The sequence below is a fragment of the Balaenoptera ricei genome, chromosome 14 (assembly GCF_028023285.1).
Source record: "Balaenoptera ricei isolate mBalRic1 chromosome 14, mBalRic1.hap2, whole genome shotgun sequence".
Classification (NCBI taxonomy): Eukaryota; Metazoa; Chordata; class Mammalia; order Artiodactyla; family Balaenopteridae; genus Balaenoptera; species Balaenoptera ricei.
The window spans coordinates 9,354,667-9,367,060 of NC_082652.1; the positions used below are offsets into that span (position 1 = coordinate 9,354,667).

Below are 12,394 nucleotides of genomic sequence, written 5' to 3' on the forward strand. Positions count from 1 at the left end.
GCTGAGACAAAGTCAGGCATAAATTTAATTTATTATTTTTCTTTTAACTTCTTCTTTTGACATAATTTCAGATTCCCAGAAATGTTGCAAAGAGAGTACAAAGAATTTCTGTGTACCCTTCCTCTAGAGTCCTCAAATGTTAACATTTTGCAATATTTGCTATATCATCCTTTCTATGTAGATAGATTTAGGTAAATAAATAGATGCATATTACTTCTGTCTGTACTGTTTGAGAGCTAGTTGCAGACATGATGGCTTTCCCTTTACCCCTAAATACTTAAATGTTCTCTCTGAAAATGAGGATATGTTGTTATATACCCACAGTACAATGATTAAAACCAGGAAACTAACATGATACAATACCGTTATCTAATCTGTTGATTTATTCTGAGTTTGCCATTGGCTCCAATTAATGCACTTTCTAGTAAAAGAAAATGCCGGATCATATGTTTTAATCACTTGTCAAGTCTCTTTTGCTTTCTTTTTCTTTAAATTTTTAGAATTTTTAAAAATTTTTGGCTGCATTGGGTCTTTGTTGCTGCACGGGCTTTCTCTAGTTGTGGAGAGCATGGGCTACTCTTCATTGTGGTGCGCAGGCTTCTCCTTGCGGTGGCTTCTCTTGTTGTAGAGCCTGGCGTGCAGGCTCAGTAGTTGTGGCACGTGGGCTTAGTTGCTCTGCAGCATGTGGGATCTTCGCGGACCAGGGATCAAACCAGTGTCTCCTGCACTGGCAGGCGGATTCTTATCCACTGTGCCACCAGGGAAGTCCCCTCTTTTGCTTTCTTTAATTTGGAATAGCTCCTCAGTCTTTCTGTGTGTTTCATGTGACACTGACATTTTTAAAGAGAACAGGCTGTTTACTTTCTAGAATTACCCCTCCATTTGGGTTTGTCTGATATCGCTTCACAATTAGATTCAAATTATGCACTTTTGGCAGGAATACCACAGAAGTGGTGTTGTGTCCTTCTCCATACATCATATCAGGAGGTACATGATGTCAATTTGTTCCATGACTGCAAAGTCAGACATAAATTTAAAATAATCTTTCATCAAAACCTTGATTTGTTAAAAATTGCTTTGAAAGATTTCACACTCACTCCAGATTTTCTACTACAGGTCTTTAAAAAAACAGACTCAAAGACAAGAAGCTGCAAGCTTTACAGATGCTTAGGAGAAAATGTAGCCATTAAAAAAAATTGCCATGCAATAGTTATGAAATTTCCCTAAATTCATTTTGCAGAATGAGAACTGTAATTTAAACGTGAAGTTATCGAGAGCTCAGATAAACCACATATCACGTGCAATTTAATCTGGCAAGGAAACAGGCCACTCGGAATTGCTAACTAGGCCTAATTCATTATGTCTTGGTGAATGCTGTACTTTTGGCCTTACGAGTCTTTCAACTTGTGCATTAATATATTTACCCAGGCCTCATGGAAAATGTATGGGGATGGTAACAGAAATACTGTATCCTTGTTTAAATCACATTACGTTTTTTAAACAGCTCGAGTGATTGCTCAGAAAGATCACACCTTCTTCTGAAGCATTTATGAAACAATTATTTACATTACATTAAAAACTTTAATTGCCTTGAAGCACGTGTTCCAAGACACAGATATTGGAAAATCATCAAAAATATCCATCACGATTCTTTCTTCTTTACAACTCTTCTAAACTTTATCTTTTTTATAACCCTTTGTATTGATCTATTGTCCCAGACCAAGAGTGATGTCAGAAGTCCAAGCTGGGTCATAAAAAGAGAATATAATTTCTGTTTGCTGTCTATAAAAGCATATCTTTTGCCCAGAGAAAAATGGGGGAAATGCCCCCTTTTGGGGTGGGATTTGGCAGGGGGACATGCCAGAGAGGGAGAGTGACCCCAGGGTCAGGAGGAGTGTTAGTTATGGAGGGGCTTGGGAGGTCTGAGTTCCTCCTGGGGTGGGGGGAGGGTAGGAGTTTGGGAAGAGACTGGGGACCTCTCACTTGCACAGAGGCAAAAAGAGGGAAAATGTAAAAGAAATCTAGTCACCTCTTTTGTCCAGCGTCTGAGAAATTGCAGAAGACCAGAATTTCCCTCCAGCTGGGCTAAAGACAATCATAATAAAGGAGGCCCATACTGCAAAGGACCTGGGGTCCCCAGCTAGGCTAAGGACCCTGTAATAATGATGGTAAAAATAGCAGAAACCTCTGTAGTTGTTAATGATCCAGAGCTGGGCTAGGGCCCCCTCAACATATCATAACAATAAAAGCCAACCCACTGCGTGGAAAAGGGCTCAAGAGGTTTCGTAACCCTCTTTAATAATCATAACAATAAAACGGCCTCCCATTCTAAAGTTGTGAGGAGCCCATGTAATTGGACTAATTGGACTTCTTTCTCTAATTGCTTTAGGTGTAAGTTTAGGTTGTTTATTTGAGATTTTTCTTGTTTCTTAAGGTAGGATTGTATAAACTTCCCTCTTAGAACTGCTTTTGCTGCATCCCATAGGTTTTGGGTCATCGTGTTTTCATTGTCATTTGTTTCTAGGTATTTTTTGATTTCCTCTTTGATTTCTTCAGTGATCTCTTGGTTATTAAGTAGTGTATTGTTTAGCCTCCATGTGTTTGTATTTTTTACAAATTTTTTCCTGTAATTAATACCTAGTCTCATAGCATTGTGGTCAGAAAAGATACTTGATACGATTTCAATTTTCTAAATTTACCAAGGCTTGATTTGTGACTCAAGATATGATCTATCCTGGAGAATGTTCCATGAACACTTGAGAAGAAAGTGTATTCTGTTGTTTATGGATAGAATGTCCTATAAATATCTATTAAGTCCATCTTGTTTAATGTATCATTTAAAGCTTGTGTTTCCTTATTTATTTTCATTTTGGATGATCTGTCCATTGGTGAAAGTGGAAAATAATAACAATAACAAGAATCCCTATTGCAGAGGACCCCAGGAAAAAACCCAGTGCTGTGGCCAAGACACCGCTCTCTAGTAATAATCATAACAGTATCATGGCGTGGAAACTGCGCGCGGCAGTGGTGACATTTCCCACAACTCAGTGGCGCCCCCGGGCAGCTACCACCCGCCCTCTGGCCGGCTCCCATAAGCCCGCCGGTCGGCGAGTCTACACAGCTCGAGCTGCGGGCTGCTGCCCTCGGATGCGAAGCTTAGCTGGCGGAGGAGCGGCGGCAGCCCGAGGCACGTGTTGTGTGTGCTCCGATTGCAAAAGAAAAAAAATGCATTGCAAACTATTAACTTTTTTTTAAGTATGCAGTGCCGGGGATGGGGGATAGACAGGTGCGAGGCGGGGGTAGGCGCCCCACGCGCCGGCCTCCTGCTACCCCCCCCCCCCAAACTTCCCTTTGCATTGATCAGCACGTTACGTCTGTATTGATAAGTTTGCAAAAAGCCAAAGTCAAGTGCAATCGCGCGGCACACCGACCCCGGACTTGGGGGGGAGATGCAGCGAGCGCTCCGCGGGCCCGGGAGCCGGCTGCAGGCAGGGCAGCGGTGGCGCCAGCGCCTCTTGGAGAAGCTGCCTCCCCCCCCCTCCCCTCCCATCCCATCCCCGGCCGCCTCCCCCGGGCGGGCACCGAGCTCCCCGCCCCGCGCGCTCCTCCCGCGCCCTCCGGGGGTCGGGGGGGCGCACGGCTCCCGGGCCCGGCGGCGGCGGCGCAGCGGCGCCGAGGGGCTGCGGGTGGCAGGAGGCCGTGGGGCGCCTGAGGGGCCCCGAGCGGCGGCGCGCTGGGCCCGGGCGGCCGGCGGCGGCCCCGGGGCTGGGGGGAGTCCAGCCCGGATATTGAGTGCAGCCATTGAGAAAAGCCAAACTCTTGTGTGTGTGCGTCTCGAATAGCCCCCAAGATGGCCGCCAATGTGGGATCGATGTTTCAATATTGGAAGCGATTTGATCTACGGCGACTCCAGGTTAGTGCGGGCAGCACTGGCCGCGCGGCCGTGGGGAGCCCTCGGGCGCGCCCTGGGCGCACTGGGGAGGTACCCGGGAGGGCGGTCGGGCGCCCCAGGGAGGCGGGCGGCGGCTGCTGGGGCTCGCCGGGGCTCGACTGCCCGCTGCCCATCGATAGGTATTAGGAATTGATCTCGCCGCTGCTCTTTGTTCGGTTCAATCATCGATTAGCCGCCGCGACCATGGAGAAGCGCTAGCGAGCCCACGGCCCGGGGAGCGAGGCGGCGGGCGAGCGGCGGAGTGAGGCACGGGGAAGGCAGGGTCTGCGGTCCCAGGCAGGGGGCTGCCGGCGGGACCCCCGGCAACCCCCCTTGCGCCGCACTTTGCGCGCCTCCCAACTTCGCGGCGCCCGGGGAGGCCGCGGAGCGCGCCCAGTGCCTGTCCGCGCCCGGCTCGGGTTCGGGCGAGGGAGGGAGGGAGCTGGCGGGCTGGGAGGAGGAGGAGGAGGAGAGGGGGGAGGCATCCGGGGTTGGCGAGGAGGCGGCTCCGCGCCCCGTCGCCCGCCGGCACCTCCACCGCCCGCCTGCCTGCGCAGCCACCCGGGGGCCGCTGCTGCCGCCCCAGCCGCTACAGCCACCATCGCTGGACTGGCCGCCTACACCGGCAGACCTCTCCTAGGGCCGGGTTCTAGGGGTTCGTCTTTGCTTCTTGTCTTATTCCCGCTTCCGACCTCTTTCCAAGTCTAGATGGGGACGGGCGGTGGAGATGGGCCCGGGGCGCGCGCAAGTTTGCGCTCCTGCCTCGGGGGCCTTGGAGAACCGGGAGCGGAGCAGAGCAGGTGACTCCGGGCTCTCGGGCCCACGGGAACTTTTAAATGGGAAATTCCCTCGCTGTCTTCTACCTCCTGCTTTTCCTCCCCGACACTCCTCTCTTTTCTCCTTTCTCCAGCCTCCTCTTTCTTTCTCTCTCTTCTTTCCCTCTTCCTCCCTAGGGTGACTCCCTCCCAAACTCCGGCACTTTATCCCCATTCCACCTTTTTCTGGGAGTCTTGTGTGTCTCCCCCAGATTTGGGGGTATTCTCTGCTGACCCAATAGGAGGCCGAGCTGGGGGGTGGAATCTCAGAGAGCTGCGCGCTGGAGGCACAGCGCTAGCCTCTGTCCTTTCCCAGGTGCCCCAGGATGCTCCAGACAAGCCCCCCAAACCCAGGAGTCTCACCAAGGTGCGGTGGGAACAAGGGGCGGGGAAGTAGTGCTGATAACGGGCGATTAAAGCATCCTGCCTTGGCCTTGACATTCTCAGAAGAAGGGAGAGCATCAGTCTGGAGATAAAAAGGGACCCACTTTTTTTTTTTTTTTTTTTAATCCGCCTGCAAATATCGTCAAGTTTCTTCTGATAAGTTCCAGTACCCCCCTCCTCCTGGTGGCTTCCCAACCCCCCTCCTTCCTAACTCCTCAGTCCCTGCAGGCCCCCTCCCTCAAAGCCATTGAGCTGGAGAGAAAATCGGGGCACTCAGGCATGCAGTTAATAACTGCGAGTGCCTTGCAATTCCAGGTCGTCACTCGAGTTGGGGCTACAGTTTGGTGGCCAGCTGAGGCGGGCAGGGCTGTGAGCTGTGCTTGCTGGTTTAAATGATGCTAAAGTGGCCTTTCTGGAAGAGTGGGGGATGGGGGGAGAGAGAGAGAGGGAGAGAACGGGAGAGAGAGAGTTGGGCAGCCACATTGGGCTTGGCACGAAGGCCAATGGTAATTGTATTCCCTGCTAATGTTTGTAAATGAGACCCGGGCACGGCTGGGGGACAGCGTCTTTATTTATGATTGATGTTCTGTAACATAAGGAATGACAAGAACGTGGCAGACAAGAGAAGAGGAACCAGAAGGGCTGGTGAAAGCCCTTTGCAGGGTCCTATTGTTATTCTGGGCTGGAGAAAATTTCCGCGGCGAGATTTGCAGCGCTGGTATTTGCTCCCGGTTGGCCAGAATGTCAGTTAACACAATTTTCATTAGATAACTCGTTTTCAATCCGGGGAGCTTGGGCTGCAACCGGGAGGTAGAGTGAGACCTGGGGCTGGATGCTGAGGGGTGGGTGCGGCTCCCAGGGGGCTGATTTCTGAGCTGGAGTGGAGGGGGTGTTGAACCTCACTCTTCTCCTTCTCAGGCTCAGGGGTCTTTTGTGGAGCTGTTGGGGTCACCCAAATCTTGATTCCAGTTGGACTGTCATTGATCTGAGAACCCTTTGTTAGGGTTTTAGAAGATGCTGAGGTGGAAAAGCAAATTTGAACTGGAAAGGATGAAGGTGGGGATGGTGGAGAGCCTCGTTCAGGTGATGGAGATACAGGGCCAAGACGTCTCCCTGCACAGGGTGTATACATAGGGTGCGGGAGGGGCGGGAGTGTTCATTAAGACAATGGCTGGTGTGTCTGGCACGAAAGGAGAAGGCTCTGGGGAAGGGGTTAATAAGCTCATTTACATGGATATTAAGTGTGGGGGGGTCCCTGTGGGAGTTTGAAAAGCTGCACACTTTTAGAGAGTAGAGAGGTAAATGTGGCAGCGGTGGCCGAGTGTAAACATTGAGGCCCTCACATCTGCCGTGGTCCCCACCCTCGTCCTGAAATGTTCAGTTGTTCCCCTGCCCAGTAGGCCGGCACCTCCCCCCGCAACCCCCGTATTCTTACTGATGGCATTTTGTTGGAAACGGATTATGAGCCTAAGCACTTTTGCCTGGGATCATCTCTTGTGCATAATGCTAATGACTCCTACGCCATACTTTTATTTTCATTTTTTTCCCTTCCCACTTTCCTCTCACAGGGGAGATAGCCAGAAAGGAAAACTTCAGCTGGCTCATTCCAGGATCTGGGTAGGAAAGGTGGGTCCCCACCCCAGGCCCTGTGCAGGCCAAGAGCTTTGGGCCCACTCTTCACGCGGCCCAGCTGCTTATGAGTGTGAGGTGTGTGGCTTCAATTCAGTGGTTTCATGCAGCCTAGTTGCTGAGCGTTAAAGTGGCCGAGGCAGCAAAGGAGGCCTGTGTCCCCAGGCCAGACCATGCTGCTGACGCCACCCTGATCCTGGCAAGAAAGGTGACCTTGTACCGGCCTGCGCACAGCCCTCCGGAAGTATACATTTTTCAAATATAGAAGCAGTCCGGTTATTATTCCTTCCAGTGCCATCTCTGGACACAGCGGGGCTGTTTTCCTAGGATGGAAGTCAGTCAACAGTCTTAATGACTTGAGGGCTGATGATGGTAAAGATGCTGTGACATTTGGTACCCTACTCCAGGATCCCTGAAACTGCTTCCCCCTTTCTCTGCTTTGTTCTTTTTTTTTTTTTTTCCTCTGCTGCTAGCAGTCCAGGAAATGAGAAGAAAAAAAAATTCTATCTCAGAGTTGATGCTAGGCATATTTCATTTGGTTATAAGATTGCTTTATGGTGAACATTACTGATGCAGTATTTTTTTATGGCTTTTTGTGTATAATCGTCATAACTGGATTCATACCTTTGTGATTTTCTTTTTCTGCTTCACTTTGCCACTTTTTTAATGATGCTCTGGGTCCAGTCTCCTGTGATATCTTTTTTTTGTCTTCGAAGAGGGTTAACAAGAGTTGGTGCCCAGTCTGAATGCACATCTACGTTTCTTGGGAGGAAAGAGGTTGGGTGGAGGGATCATATAGTACGAGTTTTAGAGGAAAAGGCGAATTCTGCTTGGGGTGTGAGCATTTAGGGAGGAAGACTGACGGGTCGAGTGAGAGAAGCTGGACTTTTTGTAAGGAGTTTGGAGAAACTTCTGGGAAGGCTCAGTTTCTTGGCGCCTGGGAGATGGGACTTGATGGAATGTTTTTCCCTGCTCAAAGTTTAGAAAAGAGCGTGGATGTGATTAAAATATTATAACCTTATGATATTCTGAAGTGCGTAAGTTTTACATATCAGCCACAGAGAGTTTAGACATCCATTAGAGCCTCTGACAGCTTGACTTATCTAAATGTGCTATCATTTAACAATGTGTCAAAATTCCTCTTTCTTTAGATGACAGCAGTAAATAAGCTATCAGCCCTGTTGGCGGAATCCTAACTTTGGAAACTTTGCTGTAATAGAAGTGCTGCCAGGGTGGGGAGCATGAGCAGAGCAGGCTTGGCGTGGCCCAGGCCCAGGCCCGTGCGATGGGTTGGCATTAGGCAAGGGCTGTGGGAGGTTGGAGGGGAGGAAAGGGAGAGGTGAGAGGCAGAGGGGGTGAGGGGAGATTTCTAGCAGCAGCTCTGTGAATACGACCAAACCATTGGTCAGCCCCCTGGACCCTTCCAAGTCCAACCAGTGGGTGACCCTATTCCATCTGCCTCTCCAATTCATTGGAAGCCACACCCTGTGGGCCTTTTTTGCAGAAGGAGCTAGAAACAGGTGTTGAGAATTTATTTAAAGAACCCAGCAGTCTTTTCTGGGCATCCCAAAATTCTGGATTCTCAACTCGACAGAAATTGCTTCCCAAAGATGGGCTCTCTCTTTGAGTGCTGGAAGAAAAACGAGCAGCGTCTCATCCCTGACCGCTTTTGCTGTTGGAGGTCTCGAAGTTTCTTTTATTCATACCTGAATTCACTGTAGAAAATCAAGAAACCACGGACAAGCCTAAAGAAGCAAATAAGCATCTCAGTGGGTTATTTCAAATGAGCACAGTGTTATTTTGACCAGAGGGAACAGCTTTTCTGATGGTGGTGGTGCTTTTTCTTTTTTTTCCTTCCTTTTTCTTTCTTTCTCCTTCTTCTTTTTTAAAAAAACTCTTCTGTTAAAAGGAGGATTCTGTCTTCGAACTTGACATTCTGTTGTGGTAACCTTTCTTCCATCAGATGGAATTTCAAATGTGAGCACCTCGGCTGGTGCTAAATTTGGTCCTGGATGATGGTGGACATGGCTGTCCAGGAACTGTGGTTTTCTCTGTTGCTCTCTGAAAGGGCTGAATTTCTGGTGGCTTCCAGTTATCTAATTCAGAGACTGAGTCTGGCAGAGGTTGAGCATGGGAAGGGGACTGAGGTGGTGGCTTGCCTTTGTTCCTGGCTTAGGAATTCAGGGTTCAGTCTTCGGTTTGATTTTTCTGCCTTGGGGGTGTTCTTTATTAATGACAGTGGCTTATATTGAAGATGTCGGGGCAGATGGAGGTAGTAGATGGAGAGGAAGGGCCCCAAGAGCAGCTAAAAGGTGCAGCCTCTAACACCCCTGGGTGAATCACCCAACATTCCCAGTGTCCCATTTCTTAATCCATCACACGGCCTGGCTGTGCGCATCTGGTCTGCTGTACTAGTTGCTTTAAAAGGGAAGGATGCTGACATACTTTGTGTGCCAGTTAAACATATTGTCTTCTAACGACCTGGGGGCCCGTTCTGGCAGTGAGGGGGAGCTATTGACCGTTTAAACAAATTTTTGAGACAAGAAATTATGTCTAGGATGGAGTTCTTGGTTTCTAAGCCTTGCAGATCCATTCACAAAAATCATTTGTAGTGTTTTGTAGGATATGAACAACCTATTCCTGTCACACTTAAAAGTTTAAAATCCAGAGTCCTTTCCCCTGATTGTAAGGCTCCCGTAATCTGCCCCCCTGTTGTCTCTCTGGCTTTATCTCCAGTCTCTCTCCTTCTCACTCTGCTCCAGTCACAATGGTCTTTTTGTCCCTTAAACACATCAAGCACATTCTTACCTCAGGGACTTTGCACTTGCAGTTCCCTCTGCCTGGGACTCTTTTTCTCCAGATCTTCCCATGGCTGGCTCCTTCTTTTCGTTTGGTCTCACCCCAAATACCTAAAGAAGCTTCCACTACCCTTTTTCCCCTTTAATGTGCAAATGTGCTTCCACATCTCTAAGGATGGTGTTTCCCTGAGGGTTTTGACCTCATAACCTTCTCAGGGTGTGGCATCTCTCTAGACTCTTTAGGAAACCATCTAGGTCTGCCATCAGGGTTGGCAAACTTTTTCTGTAAAGAGGCAGATAATAATATGCTTTAGACTTTGTGGTCTCTGTTGCAAGCACTCAGTTCTGCTACTATGGCATGAGAATAGCCATAGACAATAAGAATGAATGGAAATGGTTATATTCCAATAAAACTTTACAAAAACAGGTGGTGGGCTGGATTTGGCTTTAGGGCAATAGTTGCTGAGCCTGGTCCACCGGTCTATGTGATGGCTGTGGCATGGCCAAAGTGTTTCACTTTTCAGTTAAGAGTATTGGGGTAGATCAAACTTAGTTCTAGAAACTTGTTCTATACTCTTTCCCTCAAGAGGGAAGTACGAGGAGCCAGGATGGTGAGGGGCCCCTGTCTGACTTCCAATCCTGGCTCCATCACCTACTGGCTATGTGATTTGGGATGGGTCACTTAACCTCTCTGAGCCTTATTTCCTTGTCTCTAAATGGGACTAATAGTAGTCTTCACCTTTTAGGTTGTTCTTAAAGGTTAAAGCACTTTAAATGTGAAAGTGCTTAGCACAGTGCTGGGCACACAACTACTGTTCTGTGCGTGTCTTACTTCTTATTGTTGTTGGTATTTTTAGAGAGTAAGAGAGGGGTGAGAAAACCAAATAAGCAGTGGATCCCGGAACTTGCTGGCCTTGAAAGCTTGTTTTAGAGATTACTGGGCACCTTTTCTCTTCTCTTTTACTCCATTGGGGGCTTACTATATTAATATATTACTAATATCGTGTGTGATGTCTTATATTTTGGGAGCTCTGACCACAGAGATTGCAGACTGGGAGCTATGTCTGGCCAACGGATGTATCTGTCTCGATTAGTGCACTATTTTAAAAACACTTTTGTGTAAGTTTGTCAGCATTTAAAACACAGGAGATGTTACCTAAGAAATTCAGATATCCAGTATCCCATATAAATCAAGCACTCTGGCCACACCTGGCAGGAGGTGGAGACCTGGCAAGGGCATGCCAAGCAGAGGGAACAGTGGTGCAAAGGCCCTGGGTTGAGGGTCTGCGGTGGTCAGGTCAGCTGTAGGGGTCATGAGGAGGGTAGCTGTCAAGGCCACTGGCTGCCTTTCTCCAGGTGCCTAGCGTCAGAAGAGGCGGCATTTCCAGAAAAAACCAAAGGCCCTTGACCAGCTTCATGAAGATACGTGATTAGCCCTCTGTCTCTGCTTTTCCTCAGTAGCTCAGTCACCCTCAAAGTGGGCCAGCGGCTGCCCCCTCCTTCCCAGTCCTTTCCCTATACACCCCCTCTGCCATCCTTCAGTTCAGCTAGATGAAACAGCAGTTCCAGGATACGCATTTGTCATTAAAAAGAAAGAAAGAGAGAAAAAAAAAATCAATCCTTCAGCCTCTTTGGCCTGAGCTGGTTGTCTGCCCGAGACGCCCGGAGCCAAGCAGTGCTTAAGACTCTCTGGGCCGCCGTCGCTCAAACTGGACGGGGTAAGTGGCTCCCCAGGAACCATTACGGTCGCTAGACTTGTCCAGCCAGCTGTCTGGAGTGTGGGTGCTGCAGACGGGGGACCACAGGGGTCACCAGGGCGGCCAGGTCGAGGGCAGGCATCCCTGAGTGAGGTGGTCACTCAGAGGCCACTCTGCCGGGGGCATCTACTTGGGGTGCTTGTCCATTATGAGTGTCCATGGGCTCCAGGTATCTGAGGGGTGTAGTGTGGGCTGCAAACTCAAGCCCTGCAGTCTCCCATTCCCAAAGACATTTAGTGAGGACTCTGGAGCCAGGGGACCTGGCTCTAGTCCCAGCCCTGCCACTTACCAGCTGTGTGACCTTGGGCAAGTCACTTAACCTTTCTGAGCCTCGGTTTTCTCTTGTGTAAAATGGGGATGATAGTAGTATCCACCTCCTTAAGGATTGTGGAATAAGTGAGTTAATACACGTGAAGTGTGAAATCCATGCTCAGGACATAGACGTGCTATATAATGTTAATAATAATAACTGCTATTGTCCTTCACTCTGGAAATGTATAGTCACCACTCACAGTATAAGTTATAACTATAACTAATAACTGTGTAAATAATAATAAGTAAATAGCATAAATACTATAAGTAATAATAATATACCGGAGATATCACAGTGAACAGGAAGACAAAGTGCCAGCTCTCACCCAGCCTACAGACAATGGGGGGGTGGATACATGTCTCATTGGACAGATGGGTGTGTAGTCACACAGGGGGATTTGATTCTGAGACAGTATGAGGCAAAAGAACTGCCTGAGTCTGAGCATTGGGGGAGCCTTCCTGGAATAAGTGATGCTTCAGCCGAGGTATCTTGGACAAGGTCAGGGAAGAGCATGCCAGCAGAGGAAACGTGCTAAGACCTTGAGGTGGGTGGAAAAATAGTGCATGCAAGGAATTGAAGGAAGGCAGTGAGGCTGGTCACAGATTCTGAGTGGCTCATGGACCCACCTTCATCCTCACTCTTGCCATCTGTCAGTTGGGAGTAAGGATGAAGCATAAAATAAGATTATTTAGCACATGTGTGGCCCGGAATGAATCTGTCTCAGTGGGTACTTAGTAAACTGTCAAACACCATAAAAGCCTTGGGTA

General features: G+C 48.8%; 1 protein-coding gene across 4 annotated transcripts in view; it reads left to right on the forward strand.

The window, feature by feature from the left end:
- Nucleotides 1-3,723: 3,723 nt before the first annotated feature.
- CUX2 (cut like homeobox 2) overlaps nt 3,724-12,394 on the forward strand; it is a 265,277-nt gene continuing 256,606 nt past the window's right edge. For 2 of the 4 annotated variants that reach the window (XM_059894660.1, XM_059894661.1), the window contains exon 1: nt 3,724-3,913. In XM_059894660.1, the coding sequence (XP_059750643.1) occupies nt 3,851-3,913 (63 nt within the window). In that variant the 5' untranslated portion in view covers nt 3,724-3,850. Of the gene's footprint in view, nt 3,914-4,503; nt 4,587-12,394 lie in introns of those variants that run through there. The other 2 variants (XM_059894662.1, XM_059894663.1) reach the window with 2 other exon arrangements.